Here is a 26,900-nt window from a genome sequence, read left to right as displayed (position 1 = left end):
TTTGGGTTTTATAATTCTAAAGCAAATCAAGATCGAAATGGATGAGAATCCTATCCGCCAACGCGAGCGCAGACATTTGCCCATCTGGGTCATCGAAAACGATCTCTTCTATGCTAACCCATTTCCCTATTTCCTCTCATCTCCCTCTCCCCCTCTCTGAAATGGGTGTTTTTTCTTCCCCTTCTATAAGCCATTATCCAATGGCTCGTCCCTGCAATCTTGGCTCCCTTTCCCGTCATGGGTTCTCTTCTCTTTCCCTTAAACCTCCTGCTTTCTCTACTGGAGCTAAGAAATTTCATGGGTTTGGGCTCATAAGAGCCTCTGTTGCCGTGGAGCAGCAGGCAGAGAAGACCAAGGTCGCTCTCGTCAGAATTGGCACCAGGGGAAGGTGATTTTTTGGATTTGCTTTTGGTTTGATGTTTCTGGGATGTCTTTAGTTTCTAATTTTGAGTCTGCGTCTGATTTGAATTTGATAGTGTGCGGCTTTCATGTGGCATTGAATTGATGGTTGGATGGCTTGGATCAGTTCAAGTTTCAACTGTGATTTGTTTTTGATATCTTGTAGAATTGTGAAAATTTTCAGTATAGTTATCATGTTTGCACTTAAATCAACTATTCTGGTGCTGTCTAGACTTGCATGTGTTACTCTTATTCAACTGAAGAAGTACTTTTCTTGCTGCCTCTTTACGGGGAGGAGTGAAGGAGAGCTCCTTATAGGAGGTGTGAGGGCTGGTGAGATTTAATACGTTTCTATAGGCGTTTGTTACTCGAACCTTTTGTAACTATCTGTCTGGTCTTGTGCTTTTGGATTGGAGAACGTTCTTGTAGGTCAACGAGGATTCCTTTGTGGGATTATTTTTCGTACGTCCTTATAATTTGTTTGCTTATCGAGAATGGAAATTGTGTTCTTTTTGTGGTTGTAAATGTAACAGCCCAAGCCAACCCTGGGCCTTGAAGGAGGTGGATTGTAAGATCCCTCGACAGTTGGGGAGAAGAACGAAACGTTCTTTATAAGAGTGTGGAATCCTCTCCCTAGCATACGCGTTTTAAAACTTTGAGAATCTTGAGGGGAAGCTCGAAAGGGAAATCCCAAAGAGGACAATATCTACTAGCGGTGGACTTGGGCTTAGGCTGTTATAGTAAATTAGATTATCAAGAACACTAAAAGGGTGGACAATGAACCTATTAAAAGAAAAGAAGATGCCTCATAACGGAGAACCTCCGTGCTCGCCTTTTATTTGCTCGACTTTTGAATTGATTCTCAGAAAAACTATTCATCATGTTTCTCATGTCATCAATCAAATCAGGGCAGTGGTGTTGTTTTACTTTTAAGATAATTGTTAGGATCCAATCTGCTGCTGTTAGAGTTGAATGAGATCTTTATTAGAAGAGCATGTTTTTGCTGGTAGGAACTAAGGTGCTTGTAATTTTCTCATCGAAACCTCGAACTACATGTGAGATCCCACATCAATTGGGGAGGAGAACGAAGCATTCTTTATAAGGGTGTGGAAACCTCTTCCTAACAGACACATTTTAAAATCTTAAAGGGAAGTCCGGAAGGGAAAGCCCAAAAAGGACAATATCTGCTAACAGTGGACTTGGGCTGTTACAAATGGTATCAAAGCCAGACACCGGGCAATGTGCATGCGAGGAGGCTGAACCCTGAAGGGGGGTGGACATGAGGCGGTGTGCCAGTAAGGACGCTGGGCCTGGAAGGGGGGTGGATTGAGGGCTCCCACATCGATTGGAGAAGGGAACGAGTGCTAGTGAGGACGCTGGGCCCGAAAGGGGGGTGGATTGTGAGATCCCATATCGGTTGGGGAGGAGAACGAAACATTCTTTATAAGGGTCTGAAAACCTCTCCCTAGCATATGCGGATTAAAAAACCTTGAGGGGAAGCCCGGAAAGAAAGCCCAAAGATGACAATATTTGCTAGCGGTGGACTTGGGCGGTTACACTACACGCTTATAAACATAATCTACTTCATTCTCTAGCTGGTTATATGCTTGTTTGATCTAAATCTTGTGCTGGCTTGCTTTATCTTCTGGTGTGTCATATGTATTTTTCTGTGTGTAGGACAGCCCATTAGCACTTGCCCAGGCTCACGAGACGAGAGAAAAACTCATGGCTATCCATCCCGAGCTAGCCGAAGATGGTGCCATTCAGATTGTTATAATCAAAACAACTGGTGACAAAATACTCTCTCAGCCACTTGCAGACATTGGTGGGAAAGGACTATTTACTAAAGAGATCGATGATGCACTTATTAATGGTGACATAGACATTGCTGTTCATTCGATGAAAGATGTACCGACTTACTTACCCGAAAAAACGATCCTCCCATGTAATCTACCAAGGGAAGATGTCCGTGATGCATTCATTTCTTTAAGTGTCGGGTCACTCGCTGAGCTTCCAGCTGGAAGTGTCATTGGTACAGCTTCACTGAGAAGAAAGTCTCAGCTTCTGAATAGATATCCATCCCTCAATGTAAGTATGTTGCGTTGCTTAATCGAGAAATGTCTAACATCACTTACGAGAGTTGATAAGTTATTGATCTAAGCATATAATGAGTGAAGTTGTGTAATGGTCCGAGCCCACCACTAGAAAATATTGTCCTTTTTGGGCTTTTCCTTTCGAGTTTCTCCTTAAGGTTTTTAAAACGCGTCTGCTAAGGAGAGGTCTCCACACCCTTATAAAGAATGTTTTGTTCTCCTCTCCAACCGAGGTGGGATCTCACAATCCACCCTCCTTCAGGGCCTAGCGTTCTCGCTGATACTCGTTCCCCTCTCCAATTGATGTGGGATCTCAAAATCCACTCCCCTTTGGGGCCTGTGTCCTTGCTGGCACTCGTTCCTCTCTCCAATCAATGTGGGATCTCACAATCCACCCCCCTTGGGGCTTAGTGTCCTCAATTGGCATACGACACGTCGTGTTTCACTATCATTGATTGCTTTCTTATACGACACTTTGAAGATTCCTTAAATGTTGCATTGCATTCCTGTATTGGTGGAACCATTTACGACTCTGACTTCAAGGATGTTAAAGGATCTTAAATGTTCGATATTGTAGATCGATTCTGATACTCTCTCGCTCTCGTTTTTTTCCTTTGTTGGTTGGTGTCATCTGGCAGGTGCTCGAGAATTTTCGGGGCAATGTCCAAACAAGGTTGAGAAAGCTGAATGAAGGAGTGGTCCAAGCAACACTATTGGCTCTAGCTGGACTTCGACGTTTAAATATGACAGAAACCGTTACTTCAATCCTTTCAATTGACGAAATGCTTCCAGCTGTTGCTCAGGGAGCAATTGGGATTGCCTGTCGAAGTGACGACGACAAAATGGTACGTTTTCATTGGCTATGGAAATCAATATTCGCTCATGTTCGTTTGACAAATGGCATTTTATCTACTTCTAGTTGAGAAGACTGTCTGTTCGACTCGAATAGATGACTCGTTATGTCGTTATGTCCCTATACCATTAAAGTTCATTGCTCGAGTTTTTCTCTTGAAAAATGCTCAATGTCTGAAAAGAACTTGAACTTTGACGTTAACTTAGTCATTTCCTGTTTGGTTTCTCATTTGCAGGCCAATTACTTAGCCTCATTGAACCATGAGGAAACAAGACTGGCTGTTGTTTGTGAGAGAGCATTTCTCGAGACTCTCGATGGCTCTTGCCGAACTCCGATTGCGGGATATGCTTCGAGAGACGAAGATGGCAATTGTATATTTAAAGGGTTGGTGGCTTCCCCAGACGGAACCCGAGGTGCAAAAAACATCTGAACTTTTACGCTCAGTTCTCGTTAGCATTGTCTCCATTGCTAGAACATTGAATATCTTCATCTTTTAATCTTTACCACTATGTCCATTTCAGTTCTTGAAACTTCTCGACGAGGTCCATATGCCATCGACGATATGATTGCAATGGGAAAGGATGCTGGCAAGGAGCTACTTTCTCGAGCGGGTCCCGGTTTTTTTGATAGCTAGTTAGTTTAACTTAGAATGTAGGATAAAAGATCAAGGCTTCGTATCCAAATCTTCAAGTGAGTAGGAGTTTATATTCATTCATCCTTTGAGATGAAGCTTGTTGTACTTTTAACGATGATTTTGTTTCCACTCCTTTGTTTTCTTAATTGGTTGTGTAAATTTGAACAGAAATCATTTAGATTATTTTGGGTGCCCCAAATATGAATACAATTTCCCCCCTTCTCTGTAATAAGATCCAAGTTTAAAGAGTGTTAGCCTTTCTAATGTTCAATTGAAAAACATGGAAATTCGGGATAGCAATTGTTTGGTACTTATTCTAACCAAGCAAACAAGTCAACTATGAGAAATTCGAATGTCACAGACAACATCGATGTATCTAGACCTCGTGTCACGTTGCAAGAAAAGGTTCAGAAAATGTGTTCGATAAAATATATTTGAAAACAAAAGTGAAAACTAGTCATATCTCATTTTAACCCTGTCAGTGGTTTTGTTGAAACGTCATACACCCTCGTATTGACCAAGCATGTAAAAGGGATTTTAGAACAGGCATGCAACTATGGACATGTCATAGACAAGCAAGACGGGACATCCACCATGCAGCCATAAGCAACACGCTTTGGACAAGCATGACAGTGACACAAAGCTTCCAACACTTTAAGTATACTCTCAGTCAGCTTTATTCTCGTACATCATTTAAAGGCATCATAAGTTAACATTGTAGCATGCAAACTCACTACAGTTTGAGGAGAAAAAATTTGAACGCAAACAAAATTAGAACAATGGCATCAACCTTTGACGAGAGGATTCAACTCCATCTCCTCCTATCTTCCTCTTCATCAACAGGAGTATACCATGAAGGTCGACGCTTGGAGTTGCTTAATCTGTAATTTAAGAGCACTTCTTCATCGCAAAGCGCCCGAGTCGCTACCAGAACAATTGTCTTCAAGATGGGAGTATCTGATCCGTTGATTCTAGAACGTCCGGATTTGAACCAAAAGCTACCTAGCCTCTTCATGTTCACTTCTTCGTTTGCAAACAGTACATTTGGAATATAAACTCTCATGTCCTTTTCTGTCATGGGGAAATCATAAGGGCAAAGCATGACATTTGGAGCCATATCCTTAGCTGGGTGGTTGGCGTAATGAGCAAAAGCTAGAGGATTTCTACGCTCTATAGCATCACCACCATGCAAAACTCGTTTGGCTTCTAATGGCTTGCTCAGCATTTTCCAAAGACGATCTGATTTCTCATCGCCTTGTTTGGTCGGATTACTTACAGGAACAGTTAAGCCATCCCATACTTCGCGGGTATCGGCACCCAAACCCCAGGGTTGGGCATTGATTACAGTACTGTCGTACCTTGTGATCAGATAAGGGTTCTGAGCATCAACTCTTGGATATCCAGGAATGTACTGATAATGAGCAGGGGAATATATAACGCCTGGGTATATTGCTATAACAGATCCGACATTGGCTTCACCATCTAGAAAAAGACCTTGTCCAGCATCCTTATGAGGGATTTGAGATGGCCTGATATCAAGAGTGTAGCCAATTCCATCCTTTAATTTCTGTGAAAGTTCAGAACGATTCAATGGCCTCGTCTTTGGGATATCTGTGCTGTGAATACATCAGTAACCAGTAGTCATCACATAGGTGAAAGGAGCAGATGCAAGAACAAAAGCTTTAGTTACCAAAAGAAGAAATTTATAAGCGCTGTTGGTAATTAGTTTTAAAACTGTTTTAGAAAAACTATCTTGCCTTCTATTTGTTTATTCGCATGAGCAGTCTGTTACAGTGTGAGTGAAGGAATATGTCCTAGGTACTAACCGAATTTCCTAGCTCACAAACAAAGAGGGCCGCAAATCATCCAGCTTGGGTTATTGGAGCATGGGGTGGAATATGCACAATTTAAAATGACATAATGACAACTAATTAACTTCATCAGCACTATGCACAATTCAAACTGTGAAGCCAGCAACTTATATATCATTTACATGGATTGACGCTGAAAAGATCAACCAAGTTTTTGGGGGAAAACAAACTTCGAAAAAGATCTTGTCTATATCTGGGAAATTCAACTACTTTAGCAGCACTAGGGAAAAAGGCCAGTTTGATAACCATTTTATTTTTGGTTTGCTACTTTTTAAATTAAGAGTAGCAAAATCCAAGTCAAACTTTGAAAAATAAAAAACATAGTTTTAAATACTTGACTTTGTTTTTTTTAAATTTGACTCTGAATTCAAAATGTATTTTTATGAAAAGTGAAAAACTTACTAGAGAGATGTGAGAAAACAGGCTAATGTTCAAAAATAGAAAACAAAAAATAAATTGATTACCAAACGCTCTAGAAATTGGTTAGAGCAAGAGAATCTAACCAGTAATGTTAGTCGGCGAACTATGTTTGCCAACAGCAAAACTAAGACCACTTTTTCTAACGGCACCATTGGACTGTTTGGGTGATTCTGCAGGGCTCGTCCTTGTATCTGGAAGAAGAATTTCATCCATATGCTTACAAAAGCTTTCAACCTGTGAATGGATGTTCTCTTGCACTTGCTTTTGTTGATCAGCAAAAGGAGCTTTACTGGCCATGTCGATTATCTCATCTGCATCAGCCTCTGCAGCATCCCTCCCCAAACGGTTGTAGCTGGAATTTCAAAATTTTATGAGATGAGTTCTACCAAAGCATATAAATTAATATGAACTTGCCAAAAGTAAAGGTTTCTAACAAGTGATCACATCCCAAAAAAAAATTCATCTATTTCCTTTCCCGCTGAGAAGAGAGATGAAAAGGGTTTATACCAAACTGAGCAACCTTCATGAGGACCCCAATTATGGAACGCAAGGATAGGAAGCCATATTGATAGAATAAGGGCGATTGATTGATGGATAAACTAAGTAAATTGATGTCATCACAATAAAATAAATTCAATTTAGCAACAGACATAAAATCAAGAAGTTCTTTTTATGAAATAGGAAACAAATATTTTGGAGACTACACAAAAGTTTGTATAGAGATTGAACTGAATTTTGGAACCACATGATGTAATAGAAAAGTTAAAATGACCTGGTGAAAAGGAACAAGCGGTTCATATCTGTTTCAAACTGCATGTGCCTTGGATCCCTTGCAAACATTGGATTTTTTGCAATAACCTTCACGGCCTAGATTTGCAAGTGTACATATAATAAACATCAGTGGAAAAAGAAAAAAAACAGACGGACATATTGTGGTATTTATTTTAGACTGTAATGGGAAGGACATTGGTAATAAAAGTTTCAGACACCACATCATCACCTCTATTTAGTTCTTGAAACCACACAAAAGATGCAATAATACACCATTTCCTTACATGTAAGCATCTTAAATGATAAAGAAGATCAGTTTCTAAACAAATATATCCACATTGGAAGAGAAATAAAAGAAATAAGAACAGGAACAAAGAGAGTCAAAGGATCAACGAGGAGAACTACCACGTTGTTTAGAAACAAATAACTCCTAAGAATCCTTCTTGTAAAGTATGGAGGCGCCGGTGTTTATAAACCACAAGGCCGAGAAGTTTCTTATCAATCTGGAACTGAACTAGTTTAATTGTCAGGTCCCACGAAACCCTCAATTTCTTTTCACTTAATTCACTAGGACGTTTTTTCTTCACTCTTATAACTAGTATCATTATTTCGAACCTGTTGTTGGATGATGAAAGCCCCACATCGGCTAATTTAGAGAATTATCATGGGTTTATAAGCGAGGAATACTAACTCCATTGGTGTGAAGCCTTTTGGAGAAGCCCAAAACAAAGCCATGAAAGCTTATGCTCAAAGTGGACAATATCATACCATTGTGGAGAGTCGTGTTCGTCTAACACCTGTAATCTCCTTGTTTGGTTGATGCAGAGTTAAACAACCATAAATACCGCGGATTGATGATACAAACATACTCTGAATACAAGATTGTCTATCACTTAACCGAATTCAGACAGACAGACTGACATCGAAAGCGCAAAAGCAGAAATCTAGCCACAAACCGAGAAACTAATAATTTCTTGAGATGGATCAGTACCTAAATTCACAGAACGCCACAGACTAACAAATTTTCCTTAAATTCAGTAATGAAAATCTTGTAAGACTCAAATATTAACCTACAATATCTCAATCTATCTCCTTCCATTTCTCATCATTTTCCAGCGCTTTGACGGGAAAATCAAGAACAGTAATCAAGAACAGTACCTCTTGAAATTTCTGAAACAGAAACGCCATTGAAGGAATCGAACTGCGTGGTTGAGGATTGAAGTGATGCAGATTAGCTCCCGCGAACAAGAAGCTAGTGTAGCGGAGACTAGTAATTTTAGAACCGGGAACCCAGAGTGGAAACTCGGACGAATATATATGGTTAAATTAGGGGTAATTTTGGTTTTCAATTTGCAAAAAAAAAAAAAAAAAAAAAAAAAAAAANTATTTTATTTGAACCGTTTGACTTTGACTTACGAGTTAAATTACGATTTTGCCCTCGAATAAGGTGTAGTTTCCTTCTCGGTCGTTCAATTACAGAAACCCCAAAATTAAACATGATTTGTTTGGAGCAATTTTAAGTTCCAAGAACTCGTGTTCGTCTATGGGATAGTCTGACTCTTGGAAGTCCTTTCGGAACGTGACCATATCGCAGAAAAATGTTGGGTTCATCATGTGCCGTAATACATATTAGGAAGCAATCCCGTCGATTTTTCTTACTCTTCTTATATTATATTTAATAATTATCATAATCTCAAAAGAAAGAAAATAGTAAACAGACCAATTTATTTTAAAAAATAAAATAGTTATCGAACACAACATCAAACGAGAGTGAATAGTATACTAAATTTTAGAAGACGCAGGTAATCGATTGCCCGAGAGAAAATAAGTGAGTAGGGCAAGTGATTGTCGAGGAGCAAAGACCGGAGCTTGGTGGCCTGCCCCTCTAATGGTGGCCAATGTGAGGCCTCCTCGGTAGGTTTCAACCCAACCAGCCACTTGACGCCTCTCATACCACGCCCTCCATTCTTCTTCGATCTTCAAATTCATCTCGTTTATACTGTATTTTGTTGATGTTATCGGTACTCTCCCATCAGTGTCACCACTGCAAAATTGCATACATTTAAAAAGTTTCATAATAACTTATTAGTATATTGGAATTTACTTCGTCTATTTGGTCATTTTCTTTTTTACTTTAATCGACGTGAAATTATATTCATATTTTCGAGGAAATTTACGAAAATTACCTATAAATCCAAATGCGGTATTGTGCTCGGAGTAACTTCTGTATGATGGGCAACACAGAGCTAGGAGAATCGGTCCAATTTAGAATCACATTACTGCCACAAAAATGCCAAAAATTAGAATGAAGACTTATAAAAAAATGAAACTCGTGGTAGAAAAATAATGAGAAAACGAGCCCAGGGTCTAAACTCTTACGGTTGTATCTATTACGTTCATATTTTATTTAACATTTTTTCATGAAAATAATCACGAGTTATTAGAAAAGTACCTGCACGGGGTGTAAGGATAAGAAAGTTGAGTAACGTTTGCATGTAGAGCCCTTTGAACATCCCCTCTATTAAAATACTTTACTGCATAGTTTGGAGTACATGGATCGTACCCTCTTGCTAGCAGCTCGTTACTTCGTGATTTCTAAGTCAAATTCAAAGATTAAAAAACTGAAATGAGTAAGGAGTTTTGAATAGAGGTTTTCGAGAGATTTGAAGTCTTACGTATTTGGAGAAGATTCGAGGAACAGCAGCACCGACGAGTCTAAACACCGAGTCGAAAGAAGATGATGAAGAAGAAGAAGCGAGGCAAATTGGAGCATAAATGTTATAGATATCAATTTTGTCGTAAGAAACTATAAAATCTCGGAAAAAATTAAGGCAAGAAAGTGTTAGGTTTTGAGCATCAGCCGAGAAATTGCAGTCCTTGAAGATGTTGGCATGGAGCTGGTCGGATATTATGGCATGGCTCCATGCAAATTCCACCATTCCTTTTAGGTCTGTTTCGTCGTTGATGGCTGCATTTCCGATCTTATTTAAAAAATTAAAATAGTTAAATTGATATGATAGTTAAATGTGTTCGTGTATATATATATATATATTAATTATTATTTTTTTTTTCCACATCTCTAAAGAAGGGAACTTACCATTATGCCCTTGAGGTTAATAATCGAATCTTTGCTAGACTGTTTGTTTTTCTCGTAAATGAGCTCAGCAAGTTGGGGAGCATAATGTCCTTCAAACAAATAATAAAAGAGAGAGACGGAGTCAATAATAAATTTACGAGCGGGATTCGATAACCATTTAACCTAAATTCAAATTTCGGAAGTTAGTTAGTTTCTATTACACAGTTCAAACACGTGTTATCTGAACATGGACGCATTTTAATCTTATGTTATCTAAATTCTAAATGTACGAACTCGTGGACCAGAAAACACATCGAACCTGTAATTTAACCTAAATTCAAACTTTTGAAACTCACGGACTAGAAAGCACGTCGAACTCGTAATTTAACCTAAATTAAAACGTCTCAAGTCAACTCATTTTCGTTGCACAATTCAAACACGTGTGTTCGAGTTCAAACCCGAAAACACATTGAAATCAAACTCGAGCTATAAAAATAGAAGAAAATACCAGCGTAGCTCTCTCCGGTTATATAGAATTGATGGAGTTTGAAACTCGGGAACCTCTTGAACCAACCAACAAGAAAGGCGTAAGAATCTTCGGCTGTGACTTTATCACCAAGCGTTTGTAAATCTGATGATTTGTTTGTATATGAGAATCCCACTCCCACCGGTGACTCCAAAAACAACATATTTGCCGCTGTTCCACACATTTTTATTCAATACAGAGACGGTTTATGAAATTTAATAAATTATAGGGATTAAATTCTAATTTCTTTCAAATTTAAATGGGAAGTCGAGAAGCGATACCTTTATTCCAAGAGAAAGGATTGAGTTTAAGCTTCCCATTGCTCTGAACGAGGAAGGGACCAAGTTCTTGTGCAGCTCCATACGCTATGGACGAGCAGCCTGGCCCTGTTAATATTTTAACATTTAAGTTACACGACTTTTATCGTGATATAATTGACATTTTTTAAAATTCACAAAAAAATAATTTAATAAAATTTAATTCTTACTTTTAAATAAAAATGGTATTTATATACAAAATTAACATAAATGTATTATTGAATTTGAGATAAAAAATAAAAAATAATGAGGGACTACCAAGCAAAATCATCAAACTTTTGGGGTCATTTTGCAAAAATTTCAAACATAGGGGACTAAATGAGAATAATAACAAAATCAAGGAAGAGAGAGAACAGAACCTCCATTGAGCCAAAGAACGAGAGGCTTATGAGCGACGTCGTTTTGAGCCTCGAAAAACCAGTAAAACAGAGCCTTCTCTTCATTTGGCCGGAGTTTGATGTAGCCGGCATAATGTCGGAACTTCATAGGCGGCTGCCCCGGCAAGTCGGTCACTCTGTCGGCCTCTCTCCGCCGCGAATCTCCGTCGATCTCCGCCGCCGTAGAGAAAAGTAAAGTGAAGAACAAAGGCAACAAGTTCCGAAAAAATGCCATGGTCGTCGCCGGTCAACGGTAATAATTCTGTTCTCTCTCTCTCTCTAAATTTAGAGAGAGAAAATGAATTTGGAGATTGAAAAGAAGATAATTGTGAGATTTATATAGATATTGTCTCTACTTTTTTTCAATTTAATCACTTTTTTTAGATTAAATTTCATTTTAATCCTCCAACTTTTCAAATTCTTTCATTTTAGTCCTCATCATTAAAAAAAAATTAAAATTATATTAAAAATTTGTAATTAAAAATTTTGGAGGTTGAACTACTATTTTGACTTAATCGGAGTGGATTACATTATCTCTTTAACTTAATTCACTTTTTTTTAGTTCGATGGATTTAAATTTTTTGTTGGTAATTTTCTTTTTTTAAAAAAAAATAGAAAATCTCGATAAATTTATCACATTCTAAGAAATTTAGGCCGGTGGATGTGACATTCATTTAAACGAAGATCTATGGTGGATTCCATCTATTCACATCTCTCTCCAAGTTCATGGTGAATGTTATGGTCGTGATGTTAACTTCCAATAACTTGTACATGGCATCATTTAAACCATAGATGTCAATTTTTTTTTAAGTGGAAACGCTTTTTGAATGAAAGGAAGAATCTCGAGTTCCAATGGAAAGCAAATGTTTGGTTTAGTTTAGCTTTAAGAATCTATTTTGATATCTTTTGCACATTACTTCAAATAAGTTCGATACTTTTTATACCTACTTTTTTAGTCGATAAAAGCTGACGGATCTAAAAATATTTTTTTAAAATATAAAATTACTGACGAGCTGGTTAGAAATAGAAGAGTTATATTATCGAGTCATGAGTCATGTGGAGCGAGTGGAAGGCAAAGTGTTAGTGGAAAGGACAAGGGATTGATGGCCAAGGTGGTGAGGCCTCCTTCATGCTTGTGGTACCATGCCCTCCACTCCTCTTCTACCCACCCCTATATGTTGGATCTTAGTTTAATTTTATTAAGAAAAAAACTAACTAAAAATTAAATATTGGATATGTGTGCAAAAATTTAACTTCAAATTCAAATATTTTGTTCAGAAAATACGAAATTCATTGAAAAAATTCATGTAGAAACTAAATCTTATATTTCTAAATATTTAAAAAAAAAAAAAAAAAAAAAAAAAAAAAAAAAAAAAAAAAAAANAAAAGAATGTGAAGTACGAAGAATATAATATAATTAAGATCCAATCATTAGTACATAAGTAAATAAAATATTCCTACCCGTACGAAATATTTCGAGTGGAACTAAAAGTAAAGTGCTAAAAATTTAAACGGAACGAAACCAAACCTCCACAAATTTAATTTAATTTCTACGATTTTCAATTAAATCAATCTTTTTCTACGATTTTCAATTAAATCAATCTTTATCGAACGAAAGAAGTAATCCTTCCAAATCTTCTCTTTCAAATGTCATATAAAATTACTCTTTCAAAAAATAAAATAAATTTTTTAGAAGTAAAATAAGTAATAATAAAAGGGTAGACAAAAAAGAATAACGACAGAAAGAAGAAAAAAGGAACTTTTCTTTTCTCTTTTTTAAATGAAAAATGAAAGTAAAAAATAGAAAATAAAAAAGGAAGATGGGCCCAGGGACAGAAATGGAAATTTTGAATTTAGAGGGATCGTTAGTTAACGGCTCTTCTATCTATAAAGTTTGATTTTTGTGTGATCAGGGGCCCTCCTTTTACGAGGTCCGTTAGTTGACAGACCTGTACTTTCGCCCTGCACTACCCTCGTGCGCACGGCTTCTCAGCAACCTTTTAACCCAAGGACATTCTAGTCATTTCAGTCTCTTTCCAATCACACCAGTAAAAGAAATCATAGTTCCATTTCACCTTAATGCGTCACATTTGCAAATTTGATACACATTACATTTACCCAAGCCTCAACTTCCCAACTTCAACCAGCACGAGAATTCACTAGCAATTATGACAATCAAACCATACAAACTTGACCCATAAGCAAAATGTACGATGAACTGAAGCGGTGTACCTCGACTGTTACAAATGGTATTAGAGCCAGGCACCGAGCAGTGTGCCAGTGAAGATGCTAAGCCCCAAAGGGGATGGATTGTGAGATCTCACATCGATGAAAGAGGAGAACGAAGCATTCTTTATAAAGGTGTGGAAACCTCTCTCTAGCATACGCGTTTTAAAACCGTAAGGCTGAGGGCCATACGTAACATGTCAAAATGAACAATATCTACTAGCGGTAGGTTTGAGCTGTTACAAATGGTATAAGAGACAAACACCATTTTAAAACTATGAGGCTGCTAGACCCCTAAGAGGGTGGACTGTGAGATCACATATCGGTTGGAGAGGGGGACGAAACATTTCTTATAAAAGTGTGGAAATCTCTCCCTAATAGATGCATTTTAAAACTATGAGGCTGACAATAATATGTAACGGGTCAAAGCAGACAATATCTACTAGTGGATTTGGTTTCTAAGTCGCTTAGCAAGTCAAATTGATAACTACTTCTGCAGCATCTAACCAAAAGGGAACACTCCATGTTTTGGAACAAAAGTTCGATTCTTCCTATTGTATCACAACATATATAGTGGAATTGAGTTGACACTGCATTTTTAGAAATAGGGTAAGGTTGGTAGTTTTCTTACAAGTAATCTTTCTCTGCATTTCCAGCTTGAGATTCAGAGAAGAATGGATGATATCTTCGATAAAGAATTAAGCCTTTTGGTCCCATTCATCATAAAACTCCTTCAGGAATTCCTCCATGAACTTGTGCCTTTTCTCTGCCCTCCTCTGTCCAGCCTGAAATTCATGCCCAAACGATCTCTTAACATAACTGAGAGTTGAAATCTTTGTGATTTATGAGCAAACTTCACAAGAGGAAGAAAGATGGATGAACCAAGGAAGCAAAAAGCATAAGTAGTCACATCAGATATTCCAACAAATTACCTTTGTTTTCATCATATCCTTTATTTTCAGTAGCTTCTCGTGAAAGTGATTCACAGTAGTCTGCTCTTCTTTGTTCATGTATGCTTCTTTGGATAAACTTGTTCGAGGACGAATTGCAGGATCGTGAAGCGCTCTCTTCTTGCTTCCACCAAAAGTGAAGCATCGAGCAATCCCTGAAAGGAAAGGAAATTAAAGAGGGTGCAATTGTTTCAAGGATGAGACTATAAGCTGTATAAATTGACGTAATATGACAGCAAACTACTACCAATAGCACCAATTGCATCTAAACGATCAGCATCTTGAACCACCCCAAACTCTGGAGAATAGTCAACTTTTGAAAGGCCAGCAATCTCTTCCTTGAAGCCTGGATGCCATAACATACATGAGGTGGGAAAATTAGTATTTTATGAATAACATTTGGATAACGAAAGAAATTCAATCTAGCAAGTAAACACTAACTCAAGATGCCTAATTTTCAAACTGTGTAGGTAAGATCCCACGTCGGTTGGGGAGGAGAACAAAGCAATCTCTACGAGGGTGTGGAAAGCTCTCCCTATCAGACGCGTTTTAAAAACCTTAAGGAAAAGTTTGAAAGGGAAAGTCCAAAAAGGATAATATCTGCTAGTAGTATGTTTGGGTTGTACGCACGAACGCACACACAAAGCCCTTCAAACACCTATTGTAATAACGTTCAAAATTCAAATGCCCAATACATTAACATCCTATAAGAACTATCATAAGTTGGCCTAATTGCCGATAAGCGTCATGCAAATAACTAAGGGCTTGGAGGAAATGGATTCAAGCGATGGTAACTACCCATCTGGGATTTAATATCATACAAATTTCCTTGGTAACTAAATGTAGTAGCTTAAGTGGTTGTAGCTTTAAATGCAGAAGTATTAAAATTACATGTAAAATCAAAGAGTTCTTATAAATTGAAGTATAACAGATACCAACCCATGCCCTTTATGATCGCTAATATCTTTTGTTTCTTGTTTTCCTCAATTCCCTCTTCCTCAAGAAAATTCTCCACAACTTTTTCCTCACTTGGGTCTCTGCACAGAATAATAGTTACTAACAAGTAAGATCAAAAGAAAAACGAAGAAATAAAAGAGCTATAACTATGATGATTTAAACAAAGAAAGAGAAACAAACAAACCTCAAGTACTTGTAATCACCTGCAAGGTGGTAAACGAACAGATACTCACTAACCCGAAACGAACAAGAGATGACAGTATCAGAGGAAAAACATAAACTCTTTAAAATGAGTCTCCAGCAAGAGAAATGGATTAGAAATGCAAATACCAAACAGATTCAAATAGTTCATTTCTGCTTGATTTCCTATTGGTGCTTACAAGTGATCACACACTTTTTCTCTCCTTTCTTTTTGTCTTTTTCAGATTCTTACTAATTCAAAGACCTGATGTAGAGCCAAGATCTAAAATAGATGCCGAAATGCAAAGGAATGAATCTAGATAAGATGAACTCTAGGAATTCAAGAGTTAGCATGCTTTTCTTTTCAGGTCGGGATTCTTAGAATTAGGCTCAGGATGAAGCAAGCTGGCATCGACCTTGTTCTATCATGTTCTACTCACAATGTAGATATGGATAACAAAAGAATACCTATATCGTGGAGGAGCGCAGCAAGTTCCACCTGCCAAAATCACCAACTGAAAATCAGAAAGATTCCACGAATCATGGAGGTTAATAATCAATCGAACGTCCTCAATCACCAAAATGTTAGTTCTCCTAGAAAGTCTAGCGCTAAACGTGAAAATACACAGACTAGAGCGATTAACATCTAAGATCGAAAACCAATACGAAACAGAATCGACATGATTGTTGCGAAAATGGCAGAAAATGGAAATCGGAGCAGGAGTTTTCAAGGAACGAGCATACGATTTCCATGGAGTCAGTCTTGGAAGAGAGGCCTTCTTCTTCGGCTAGTGAGAGAGCAAGGTCTCGAACTCTCCAGACGTGAGAAGGATCGTGCGACGCGTCGTTACCGCCCATCGCCATCTCCACCAGCTCCTCCGCCTTCTTCACCGTTTCTCTTCTCGCCATTTTCTCTTCTCCGTTTCTTCGCTCCGCAGCCGCCAGCTGAAGATGGCACAGCAAGTAGAGTAAAAGGACCCACCGGTTCCGGCGGCTCTTGAATTTAATCCACCATTGCAATTAAATCATTGATATTATAAAATACAAAACAAAAAAAAAAAATTACTTTTAGTTTGTGAATCAATTACATGGATAATGTAAAACAAAAACAAAAAAAATAGGTTAGATAAAACGTGAGTTCTTCGATTCACACGATCTCATTAGTTGATTGAATACCTCAATTTGACGACAAACACGATTAAATGGATTACCAAAGTTTAAGATGACAATTTTATAGAAAGTATCACATATGTTTTTAAGATAAGTTATATTTAAATAGGTAAATCTGTTCAAAATATTTTACCACGGTTATTTTACATATTCTCTTTCTTTGTTATTTTAGGTGTTTTATTTTCTTCCAACAACTTACCGTCAACGATTTCCTCTCACCGAAAATGAAAGGATTTCCGTTGCCGATAAAAACAACAAAGTATTACATAAATTTACTAGAGGAAGAACGTTCAATGAGGTGAAGAAGAACGAAAGTCGAGCTGTTGAACTGAGTTTCTTCACGTCAATTTCGATGAGGTGCGTCGCGAGGTGAGTAGCGAAAAATGAAAGAAGAATTTGAGCGAAAGAAGTTGTTAGACTATCAGAAGTCAAGACTCTGATATGTTGTACAAGAAGCTATTAGACGTGGACGATCAAAATACGAATGAATAACATAAAGACTAAGGATGAAAATGTGACGAATAAAGAATAAGATGAAGAAACTATGTAATACTGATGACACTATGCTAGTGCACTGCTACGTGAAGTGATGCAAGGCTAACCTGATGAGGAGGAGAAATCGGGTTCGGGTTGGGCTTGGGCTTGGTCTCAATCTCAATGGGTTGGGTTGATTCGGTCATTTGCACATTTAACTTGTACCCAATTCGAACGGGATCGAATCCTAAAAAAAAAATTGACCAAAGTAATACCCGTCATTTTTTTCGTAACATAAGTGACCTAACTTTTTCTAATTATTAAATAAAAGTACTGAAAAAAAATAATTAAATAAGATGTTGTTTTCTTATTTATTTAAAAAATAAAAATAAGTATACTTTATTGTTTAAAATAATATAAATTTTCTATTCGATAAATCGAGTGCCACTAATTATTTCTAGAATATTTCCATATGGTATATTTTTTTCATCCTTTATTTTATTTTATAAATACATAACACAGATTTGCTATTAATTAATTATATTATTATGTAAAATTAATATTTAAATATACCCCAACATAATATTTGAATTGTCATCAATTTCAATAAAAACTTAATTTTTTTTCTATTTTAATTTTATTTTTCGGCCCCAAAATATTTATTATAAAAATGTAGAAACCTCTGACGACCCAAAACTAACAATAACAGTTAATGGTGGACTTAGACGGTTGTAAATGGTATCAGAGTCAGACATCAGATGGCGTGCTAATGGGAACATTAGGCCTCAATGGATGAATTGTGAGATCCCACATCGGTTGGGGAGGGAAACGAAATATTCTTTATAAGGGTATAAGAGTGTAGAAACATCTTAAACGTATTTTAAAAATCTGAGATTTGACAATTATACGTAACTGGCCAATATAAATAATATTTATTAGCGGTAGACTTAAATTGTTAGCAATATATAATTATTTTATTATAAAATAATAAATAATAAATACCGTGTGGACAGCACACAATCATATAGTAATAAGAAATAAAATATATTGAGTGTATACATTTAATCAAATCTAACCAATGTAGTAGTTAGTTAATCAATACCATGTACCAAGAAAACTTTATTGAGCTCATGTCATTTTATTTTACATAATTAAATTATTAATATTATTTTTTGTATTTATACTTTTGATTTTATTTTTATACTTTTAACCTGTCAAGTTGGTATGTCAGCTAATAAATGTTAATTAAAAAGTTGTTCGTTACCTTAAAAACATGTTAATTCACTATTATAATTATTATCGTAATATTCGGACAAAGATTTGGATTGACATAATAGATTATCATTAAATTGAGTGTCTAGTTAGGTCAAAAACCGTGTTTATTGAATTAAATTTTGGTTCGTTATGTTCGAGTTAGCTCAAGAATTTATACAACACGAGGACTTTTCAAGAGATCACTCACTCAATTTTGCTCTTGTCTAAATACGTTTAAGTACAAAGTTTAATACATCAGTATTAATATGGTTGGACCGGATGAACTGAGATAGATTACTTGTAGCAAAAGAAAAGATAATAAAAAAATAGGATAAAGTTGTGAAAAAGAGGATATAGGACACTAAATCAAAGGGGGGTTAACTACTCCAATGAGCTTGGAAATGTGTCATTTGTGTGAGATGTCAATCTTCCAATGTTTTTTTAATGAAAACTTAGGCCATAGGGGTTAGGTGGTACCAAATAAATGTGACATTAGAGTGGATAAGCCTTAGATTTTAGCTTATTAAAGAAAAATGCTTATATTTTAGTTGTTGCCATTTCTCCAAATTACCAAAGTTTTTTTTTTTAATTCGTACCAAACAAAATTAAAAATTTATTATTTTATTCGAATTTTATGTATATACCTCAATTTTTATTTTAATATGTCACGAAACTATTAGACATAAAATTAAAAATTTCGAAAACTATCGAATAATTTTAAGTTTATAAGCGTTTCGTATTATTAAAATTATTATTGGAGTCTTTCCAGTCGTAAATTTCCAAGTCATTTCTCATGACCAATCTTCCTTTATTCAAAGTCGAACAAATTAAAACCATTCCCACCTCTTTTTATTTTCATTTTTTTTTTTTTTTTTTTTTNCAATTTACCTTAAAATTTGGAAATAAAATCTACAATTTACCTAAAAAATTACTAATACCAATTATTTATCAAAATATAAAAAAAATCAATTTATTTTATATTTTATTCAAATTACCATACTAACCTCTTCCTTTAAAAGAAGATCTCAGTTCAAAACCCCGTTCTTCTAAATGCCGATCTCCGTTTCCTCTGCTTTATTTTTGCTCTCCCATGGCGGAAGCTTCTGAAAAAATGTCTCCGTCCAAACGCCCACTCCATTTTCTCCTCCGCTGCTTCGGATCTTCCCCCAAAGTTCAGACCAAGAAGAATCCGACGACCGGCCGACGGGATAGCCGGATTCCGTCGCCTCGGTTCCGATTTAAGAAGTCCTCTGCAACTGTGCCAATCGACGTTGCCGTGCCGGAGATCACCGTGCCATGTGACGATAAAGCCTCTTTTTCGCCGGAGTTTAAGAAACCGCCTCCGTCGCCGCTGATTAAATCCAGAGCTCCGACGGTCCGAACCAAGATCGTCGAGTTGATAAAGCCGAGTCAAACTTGGAAGAAAACAGAGTCAACCCGGTCTGATTCTCTTACGCCGGCGAAAAGAACCGCCGCGTTATTGCATTCTATCTCTCTTCCCTCCCGGAGACTAAACCGCCAAAAAGATTTGAAAAAAACAGTATCTCATCTCTCCGCCGTCAAAAATCCCACGCCGACGTCATCCGAGCGGAGGAAACCAGCGGATAAGCCTCCGATGAATTCCCCGGCGAAGATACTCGATCTGATTATCGTGATTGTTGCAGTGGCGATTGTGGTGCTGTGGGGACAACTCTGCGCCATACTCTGCACGACGGCGCTGTTCTATTTCTGCCGCCGATTGAGGTCAGAAACCGAATCAGAGGGCGGCGGCAAGATGCGAGTCTTGAATCGAAAAGGAGGTGGTTTCGGGAAGGTTTCTGGAGAGGTTTGTGCTAGGTTACGGGGAACCGCCATGTGAGGGAGCTTGAAGAATATTTTAATGGCGGAGATGTGACAGGTTGTTACGCTAATTTTTGTAAATTATTGGCGAGGGTAAGAGTTCGAGCACTGTAAAACTAATAATTCGACTAATATATAGAAATATAAATAATATCGAAAAATAAAATAAACCAATCAGCTATTTTCATGATTTATGTATATATTTGTATATATATATCGTTTAATTATCATTTTCAACGACCTCAAAACTCATGAAATCTAGATGTGACGTTTGTGTTCGGGATGTCATGCTTTAGAAATGGACGTCAGTCAAACGGGTAGCTCGTTTAAGTTCGCAAGTTGTTGAAATATCGATAAAACGACCTAATGAAAATAAGTTCAACATGCTTGACCGTCCCGATCCAATGCCTAAAGTAAAAACAATTAGCAATAAGCACACGGTTGTTAGTGCATGCTTTGCGAGGAACTGTTCATAACACTTAAGATTTTTCCGTGCATTGAAGTAAACAATATGCTAAAGTTAGACGCTATATAACTTGTTAGCCGTAAGCTATAGTTAAGACATTATACTGTCGACCTATTTGAACCTTCATTTCTACATGTTCTATTGAACTTGGATTTTTTTTTTCTTTTCATACATTTTTTATTTTATTTTAACTGTTGTTGATATTTTATTATTATTATTATTATTTTGTTTTCTTATGGTAATTTACATTAAAAAAAAGTAAATAATATGCGATAAAGCAATAACAATGATTACAGTTTATTTTAGTTTTTAAAAATTGAACTTATTTTCTATAAAAATATGAAAATCGTGGTAAAAAATGGTGCAAAAATAAACCAATTTTAAAAATAGAATAATCATACCATAAATTATATATATATAGCTTATTATAAAATTATTTTTATTTATGTGTCGTTGTCAACTATTTTTAATTGCATATTTGACTAGATATTACTATATTTATTTATTTTTTCATACTAAAAAATGCAATAATTAGCGTATAGATCCATCCTTCTATTTCTGCCGGCTTTATCATTATTGTGCATGACTATTTATTTAAATTATAATATATATTTTTGTACTTAAGTTAATAATAATAATTCAGAAGTTAATTTTAACTTCAAATTTGTAATTTTATTGAGTTAAACATATATTTAAATAATAGTGTTACAATTAATATTTTTAAATTTTTTTATATTTAACGTGTAGATATTATTTTTAAGGATGCTTTTAAGTCAATTCGAGCATAGCTCAATAGATAAGACATAAATTATTATTAAAAAATATAAAAATACTTTAAAATGGATAATTGTTCCGCGTATGTTTTAAGGAAATTTATTTTATTTTATTTTTGAAAAAATAGAATCACATTTGAATTAAAAATAAAACAAATAAAAATTTATCAACTTAGTTTTATAACTATTTGATTTTTTAATTTTTGTTTTTTTATAAATTTATTGTTGGGCCGTGAATGAATCTACTTGGGCCCAAATCCACAAACTCAAACGTCGACTCATTCGCTCTCTTCTCCAATTCAACAGATATATAACTCTCGTTTCGCCTCCATTTCCTACTCTCCCATCTGTTAGGGTTTTTTTTCGGGCCGGTCTCGTAGACGTTCAGCAGCCATGGTACATTTCTTACCCTTCGTCTCTCAATCCGATTTTGTTAGCTACTCATTTATTTTGTTGAATCTCTCTCGTTGGTTGTTTCTTCTTCGAGATTTTGATGTGCATTTACTTCCACTCTTGATTCCCTCTGTGTTTTTCTCTGCTCTATCTGTTTGTTCTCTTGTTTGACCTTGTTGTGCATGATGCTAAAGATTTATGTGATGGAAAAAGTAAACTGCTGAAGCGATTGGTATCGTTTTGAAAGTTCAGTGTTCTGTGGAGTTTTAGTGGCGGGCACAAATGATGGATTGTTATGGTCTTCGTTTTCTTTTGCGTGCATTTTTTTTTAAATTGTTCGTATTGTCGATCTGAATTTGTGCTTAATAGGCGACTGGTTCATCTTTTGTAGTCGAGTGATAGTGTTAACAAATTATGTGACGTGTTACTGAGCTTCTGAAGGTGCGAGAATTGACGGAGATTGGATTGTTTCATCATGCATTTTTTTTAAGAAGGATTTTCCTCGAGTTAAACATTGCACATTGAATATATTAATGATTCTGGATCCTTGATTATGAGTTCATGGAATATTCCATAGAAAAAGGATGTTAGATCAGTGAGTGCAAATGCAGTAGTGTAGGATCATATTGGTTCGTAATATTTGTTGTCTTAATGATGTCTTTAGCTAGTAGTGTCATAGTTTAGAATTTGAACGTGGATACTGTATCGGGAAACAGGTGAACGTTCCCAAGACAAAGAAAACTTATTGCAAAAGCAAGGAGTGCAAGAAGCACACCTTGCACAAGGTTACACAATATAAGAAGGGAAAGGATAGTCTTGCTGCACAGGGAAAGCGTCGGTACGATCGCAAGCAATCAGGATATGGAGGTCAGACCAAGCCCGTGTTTCACAAGAAGGTCAGTTAGTTTTTCTCTCATCCAGTCAATTCTTACTTTCTTCTTTTCCACGAGGCAAGGAAATCAAAATTGAAATGAAACATGTGTATCTCACAGGCTAAAACTACCAAGAAGATTGTGTTGAGGCTGCAATGTCAGGGTTGCAAACACGTATCCCAGCACGCTATCAAGGTTAGAATTCCAAGTATTTCATCATTTTCTGTTTATGGGCTTTCACTATTCAGTATCTTGTTAATTTAGTGCACTTGTCCGAACAATCTTTCAAGCATATAGTGGTTTTCAAACTGCACACTTAAGGTAGTTGTCTCTGGGGTCCCATAGAGCTACATTATTTTACCCCCTTAAAATAAATGCCACTTGACTGCTATACCTGTGAAGGCATCTGATGCTCGGCTCTGAATGCCCCTGGAACACAACATTTGCATTTGGGGTGAAATATTTGGTTGGGACTCTGATTTCAATTGCAAAATGTTTTCTAAGTACTCATCGCGATGGATTGTTAGCTGTTTTAGAAAGGTCCAAATGTGGAAAATAAACTTTCATCAGTTAGCTGAGTACTTTGTCGTTTCCTTATTTCATTTCTAACTAAATAACTTAATTGGCAAATGCAGAGATGCAAGCACTTCGAAATCGGTGGAGACAAGAAGGGGAAGGGAACATCTCTTTTCTAGATCCGTTGTCTGCTCTTAGCTTTTGTGATTTCTTTTTTACAAAATCAATTGTTATCGGAGATGTTACAGCATTACTCTGTTTGGTTCACCAATTAGTTCTAAATGTCGTAACAATACTATTTAGCTTAAGCCATCTTATCTCAATGATCAAATTTCCAATTTTTTTTTGCTTTTCGTTTAGTTCTAGATTTCGTTTAGTTGTTTTTCAAAGAAACTTGTGTTTGAAGTGCTTTCATAGCATAACCATTTGATTATTGAGAATAATTATTGTTAGCTTACATTTAGTTCAGGCAATGATATTCATCCATTGACTTGACAGTGCTTGAAACTCACATAAGAGCCAATGTAGCCAATTGTAATTTTGAACTCGCATCTTCACGCCTATCCTAAAAGGCTCTACCAATCTCTTCGATCAACAAACGCAACGAACAACTTGAAAAGAAAAGCCACCCTGTATCTAATACATATTTGGGTCCACTGATATCAAGGCTAAACCATTGGGCAACCGTATTAATGTGATGTCCTACTTTGGTTGGGAAGGAGAACAAATTCCATTAATTCCCTTGGGCAACAGCATTAATGTGATGTCCTACATTGGTTGGAGAACAAATCATACATTGGTTGGGGGAGGAGAACAAATCACCATTTAGGATTTAGGAGAACAAATCACCATTGACAAGGGTGTGGAAACCTTTCACTGATGTAATGTCCACAATTTATAAGGGTGTGGAAGGGAGAACAAACCACTATTTATAAGAGTAAGAGTGTGGAAACCTTCCCTAGCAGACACGTTTTAAAGCCTTGAGGGGAAGCCCGAGAGGGAAAGCCCAAAGAGGACAATATCTGCTAGCGGTGGGCTTGGGTTGTTACAATTAAAGAGTGAAACGAGCTGCAAAATGATTAACACTGCTGAAGAAACACAAAATTAACTCCGATACGTTACATTGAAAGGAAGAACAGAACAATCCAGTTCAAAATCCAAAATATCCATGTTTTGCACTATAACAGTCTTTCTCAGTAGTATTTGCAATATACACATAAATGACCATATCGATACACAAATAAATCTTAAAGTCGTCCATTCAGTGAGTCTACTATACAAAATTGTGCCACAATGGTGTAAGAATCTTATCAAAGCCCTCCAGTGTTCCCGTATCATATAATGGATGCTATTCATTTAACTACGAAAAGTTAAACTGTGATACACCTTCCGCATGATATTGTGTAGAATTGAACTAGAAGAAGCAAACATAATATGGATAAAGTAAAGACATTTGTTGTCATACGAGCAAAATTTGAAATTCTATTAAATTTCAAGCTTTTCTCTTTGAAATGCTAATAACAATACTGATCCAAACAGCTAAATCACATTTAGCGAAGAAAAAAACAATCAATTCCATCACATCTAGGTAGATATGATCAGCTTTTAGAGAATTCTAACAAAAGTCAGTATGGAACTTTGAAATGCCACGCTTTCGCGTCAAAATCCTACCTCGCATTCTTAATTTGAACCTTTATCCTGGCCTTGAGTACCAACTGCATCAGTCACCAGAGCTATTGGCCTTTGATCCATTACCTCGTCAATAATGCCAAACTCTTTGGCCTCTCCTGGGGTCATGAAATAATCCCTATCCATATACTCTTTGATAGTATCTACTGGTTGTGACGTATGCTTGGAGTACAGCTCGTTAAGTGCATCCCAAACCCGAACAATCTGTTTCGTGTGAATCGTTATGTCCTTTGCTTGCCCACTGTATCCACCAGAAGGCTGGTGAATCATGATAGTTGCATTAGGAAGCGATCGTCTCTCACCCTTGGCACCAGCAGCTAGAAGAAGAGAAGCCATTGAAGCAGCCTGACCCAAACAGATGGTATTGATGGGCGACCTTATATACTGCATAGTATCATATATAGCTAGCCCTGTAAATACATCACAAATATTCTATCAAATTCAGCAACCTCGAATCTTCCAAGCAGGAAAGGTTGGCCCTTGGAACGAAGTTCATGATTATAATCTTTGAACACAAATGAAATTTGAAGTCTACCGAGGTAACAGACAGTGAAAATTAACATTATGAGGGGAAGGGAAGTAGACTTCCAATGAGAGATTAGCCAAGTTTCATAATCAGTGAACTGAAATAGTTTGAAATCCTTTCGTTTTCTTGTCAACAAACCTCAAATTGGGAGAAAATAATACGAATTAAAAGTACTATATGTGCATGTGTAACTAGAACAAGACCAAAAATCCAAAACTCAAAAGATTAAACCTATAGAATACCGTATATTTAATGATAATCTCCCACTTTATATTATGTTAAATCACCCATTTACCCAATTTAATTATTTGTTCATACTCTAAACGAGATTCTCAGAGTCAGAAATGAGGAGTTAAAAAACTGGTACAAGTCATGATAATGCACAGAACAATGAAAATCTTGAATTAGTAAGTGTAGCTTTCTATCATACCGGCAGTGACGGCGCCGCCGGGGGAATTGAGGTACATGTTGATGGGCTTCGAGGGGTTCTCCGACTCGAGAAAAAGGAGCTGAGCAACGACGACATGAGCAGTATCATCTGAAATAGGGCCATTGATGCAAATTATACGCTCCTTAAGAAGACGAGAGAAGATATCGTATGCTCTTTCTCCCCTGGATGTGTGTTCTATCACCATCGGAATCAAGCTGTAAGCGCGACGAAAATCCCTCGCCGCCGTTCTTCCGTTCGCCAACGCCGTGGATTTAGCTAGCAGCATTGAGGAAGTCGAAGCTAAGCTCCTCCAAATCATGGCCAATTGACTCGATCGTTGAGATCGTAATCGAGGGTTTATCAGCTTCTAAGTTCAGCCTCCAGATTTGAGAGCTTCGTCTCCCTTCTCTTCCCCTCTCGCTCCCTCAGTGAAATTTGGTTCCTTTGTTCTCTCTGAATTTGTGGGCCGGACATTGCCTAATGAGCCCATTGGGCTTTTCAGTTTCTTATTGGGCTTTGCCTATTCCATAAACAAAAATTTAATTTTGGTGTTTAAATCATTTTAATAGGGTTTATGAAAATAAAAATTGCGGATTAATTGCAATTTTAGTTTTTTTTTAATATTTGAATCTAACAAAAGATGAATTTTTAATTTTTTTCTAATTTATTTTTAAAGCTATTTAATAATTATTTCATTTTTAAAATAATAGGTTTTGTAGTTTTCTAATGAAACTATCAATTTTAGTCTAATTTAAATAAATAAAATTAATTTTTTTAGTTAAAAAAGCATAATTAAGAAACTAATTTTTAGATATTCATTCGAGTAATTATTTATTTTAATTATTAAA

At 36.5% G+C, this 26,900-nt stretch overlaps 6 protein-coding genes across 6 annotated transcripts; 2 read left to right on the top strand and 4 right to left on the bottom strand.

The window, feature by feature from the left end:
• The first annotated feature begins 47 nt into the window (after positions 1 to 47).
• LOC111787740 (porphobilinogen deaminase, chloroplastic-like) lies at positions 48 to 4,233 on the top strand. The gene is made up of 5 exons (XM_023667779.1): positions 48 to 388; positions 2,082 to 2,487; positions 3,131 to 3,337; positions 3,581 to 3,758; positions 3,867 to 4,233. Exons 1-5 carry the CDS (start codon positions 111 to 113, stop codon positions 3,977 to 3,979), a joined length of 1,182 nt encoding a protein of 393 aa, XP_023523547.1. The 5' UTR covers positions 48 to 110; the 3' UTR covers positions 3,980 to 4,233.
• Positions 4,234 to 4,492: 259 nt separating this feature from the next.
• Positions 4,493 to 8,322, bottom strand: LOC111787739. Its single transcript, XM_023667778.1, has 4 exons — positions 8,200 to 8,322; positions 7,043 to 7,137; positions 6,354 to 6,622; positions 4,493 to 5,590 (listed from the first exon to the last, which is right to left on the bottom strand). Exons 1-4 carry the CDS (start codon positions 8,227 to 8,229, stop codon positions 4,785 to 4,787), a joined length of 1,200 nt encoding a protein of 399 aa, XP_023523546.1. The 5' UTR covers positions 8,230 to 8,322; the 3' UTR covers positions 4,493 to 4,784.
• Positions 8,323 to 8,808: 486 nt separating this feature from the next.
• LOC111787738 (serine carboxypeptidase-like 35) lies at positions 8,809 to 11,652 on the bottom strand. Its single transcript, XM_023667776.1, has 8 exons — positions 11,320 to 11,652; positions 10,925 to 11,029; positions 10,626 to 10,814; positions 10,139 to 10,227; positions 9,717 to 10,022; positions 9,494 to 9,636; positions 9,228 to 9,320; positions 8,809 to 9,085 (listed from the first exon to the last, which is right to left on the bottom strand). The coding sequence occupies exons 1-8, from the start codon at positions 11,570 to 11,572 to the stop codon at positions 8,824 to 8,826; spliced, it is 1,440 nt and encodes a 479-aa protein (XP_023523544.1). The 5' UTR covers positions 11,573 to 11,652; the 3' UTR covers positions 8,809 to 8,823.
• Positions 11,653 to 14,013: 2,361 nt separating this feature from the next.
• On the bottom strand, positions 14,014 to 16,651 carry LOC111787737 (uncharacterized protein YpgQ). Its single transcript, XM_023667775.1, has 7 exons — positions 16,395 to 16,651; positions 16,119 to 16,149; positions 15,655 to 15,673; positions 15,453 to 15,550; positions 14,761 to 14,859; positions 14,496 to 14,668; positions 14,014 to 14,348 (listed from the first exon to the last, which is right to left on the bottom strand). The coding sequence occupies exons 1-7, from the start codon at positions 16,557 to 16,559 to the stop codon at positions 14,262 to 14,264; spliced, it is 672 nt and encodes a 223-aa protein (XP_023523543.1). The 5' UTR covers positions 16,560 to 16,651; the 3' UTR covers positions 14,014 to 14,261.
• Positions 16,652 to 21,940: 5,289 nt separating this feature from the next.
• Positions 21,941 to 23,759, top strand: LOC111788634 (60S ribosomal protein L44). Its single transcript, XM_023669047.1, has 4 exons — positions 21,941 to 22,022; positions 22,736 to 22,915; positions 23,012 to 23,086; positions 23,527 to 23,759. The coding sequence occupies exons 1-4, from the start codon at positions 22,020 to 22,022 to the stop codon at positions 23,584 to 23,586; spliced, it is 318 nt and encodes a 105-aa protein (XP_023524815.1). The 5' UTR covers positions 21,941 to 22,019; the 3' UTR covers positions 23,587 to 23,759.
• Positions 23,760 to 24,846: 1,087 nt separating this feature from the next.
• LOC111788633 (ATP-dependent Clp protease proteolytic subunit 2, mitochondrial-like) lies at positions 24,847 to 26,466 on the bottom strand. Its single transcript, XM_023669046.1, has 2 exons — positions 26,053 to 26,466; positions 24,847 to 25,506 (listed from the first exon to the last, which is right to left on the bottom strand). The coding sequence occupies exons 1-2, from the start codon at positions 26,369 to 26,371 to the stop codon at positions 25,088 to 25,090; spliced, it is 738 nt and encodes a 245-aa protein (XP_023524814.1). The 5' UTR covers positions 26,372 to 26,466; the 3' UTR covers positions 24,847 to 25,087.
• Between the last annotated feature and the right edge of the window lie 434 nt (positions 26,467 to 26,900).

This window comes from Cucurbita pepo, chromosome LG02, assembly GCF_002806865.2.
Source record: "Cucurbita pepo subsp. pepo cultivar mu-cu-16 chromosome LG02, ASM280686v2, whole genome shotgun sequence".
NCBI lineage: Eukaryota > Viridiplantae > Streptophyta > Magnoliopsida > Cucurbitales > Cucurbitaceae > Cucurbita > Cucurbita pepo.
The sequence above is the reverse complement of the archived record's forward strand: the minus strand, read 5'-3'. Positions and strand labels throughout refer to the sequence as shown.

Excerpts from the sequence above, each read along its gene's own strand:
- LOC111787740 (XM_023667779.1), top strand. The coding sequence starts at position 111 with ATGCTAACCCATTTCCCTATTTCCTCTCATCTCCCTCTCCCCCTCTCT. Across the intron at positions 389-2,081 it reads AGAATTGGCACCAGGGGAAG|CCCATTAGCACTTGCCCAGG; the intron begins GTGATTTTTTGG and ends TGTGTAGGACAG. Across the intron at positions 2,488-3,130 it reads ATAGATATCCATCCCTCAAT|GTGCTCGAGAATTTTCGGGG; the intron begins GTAAGTATGTTG and ends GTCATCTGGCAG.
- LOC111787739 (XM_023667778.1), bottom strand. The coding sequence starts at position 8,229 with ATGGCGTTTCTGTTTCAGAAATTTCAAGAG. Across the intron at positions 7,138-8,199 it reads TGTTTCAGAAATTTCAAGAG|GCCGTGAAGGTTATTGCAAA; the intron begins GTACTGTTCTTG and ends TTGCAAATCTAG. Across the intron at positions 5,591-6,353 it reads TTCGCCGACTAACATTACTG|ATATCCCAAAGACGAGGCCA; the intron begins GTTAGATTCTCT and ends TTCACAGCACAG.
- LOC111787738 (XM_023667776.1), bottom strand. The coding sequence starts at position 11,572 with ATGGCATTTTTTCGGAACTTGTTGCCTTTGTTCTTCACTTTACTTTTC. Across the intron at positions 10,023-10,138 it reads TTAACCTCAAGGGCATAATG|ATCGGAAATGCAGCCATCAA; the intron begins GTAAGTTCCCTT and ends TTTTTAAATAAG. Across the intron at positions 9,086-9,227 it reads TACCGCATTTGGATTTATAG|TGGTGACACTGATGGGAGAG; the intron begins GTAATTTTCGTA and ends GCAATTTTGCAG.
- LOC111787737 (XM_023667775.1), bottom strand. The coding sequence starts at position 16,559 with ATGGCGAGAAGAGAAACGGTGAAGAAGGCGGAGGAGCTGGTGGAGATG. Across the intron at positions 16,150-16,394 it reads AGACTGACTCCATGGAAATC|GTGGAACTTGCTGCGCTCCT; the intron begins GTATGCTCGTTC and ends TGATTTTGGCAG. Across the intron at positions 14,349-14,495 it reads AGGATATGATGAAAACAAAG|GCTGGACAGAGGAGGGCAGA; the intron begins GTAATTTGTTGG and ends CATGAATTTCAG.
- LOC111788634 (XM_023669047.1), top strand. Across the intron at positions 22,916-23,011 it reads AGCCCGTGTTTCACAAGAAG|GCTAAAACTACCAAGAAGAT; the intron begins GTCAGTTAGTTT and ends TGTATCTCACAG. Across the intron at positions 23,087-23,526 it reads TATCCCAGCACGCTATCAAG|AGATGCAAGCACTTCGAAAT; the intron begins GTTAGAATTCCA and ends TGGCAAATGCAG.
- LOC111788633 (XM_023669046.1), bottom strand. The coding sequence starts at position 26,371 with ATGATTTGGAGGAGCTTAGCTTCGACTTCCTCAATGCTGCTAGCTAAA. Across the intron at positions 25,507-26,052 it reads CGGCGGCGCCGTCACTGCCG|GGCTAGCTATATATGATACT; the intron begins GTATGATAGAAA and ends ATGTATTTACAG.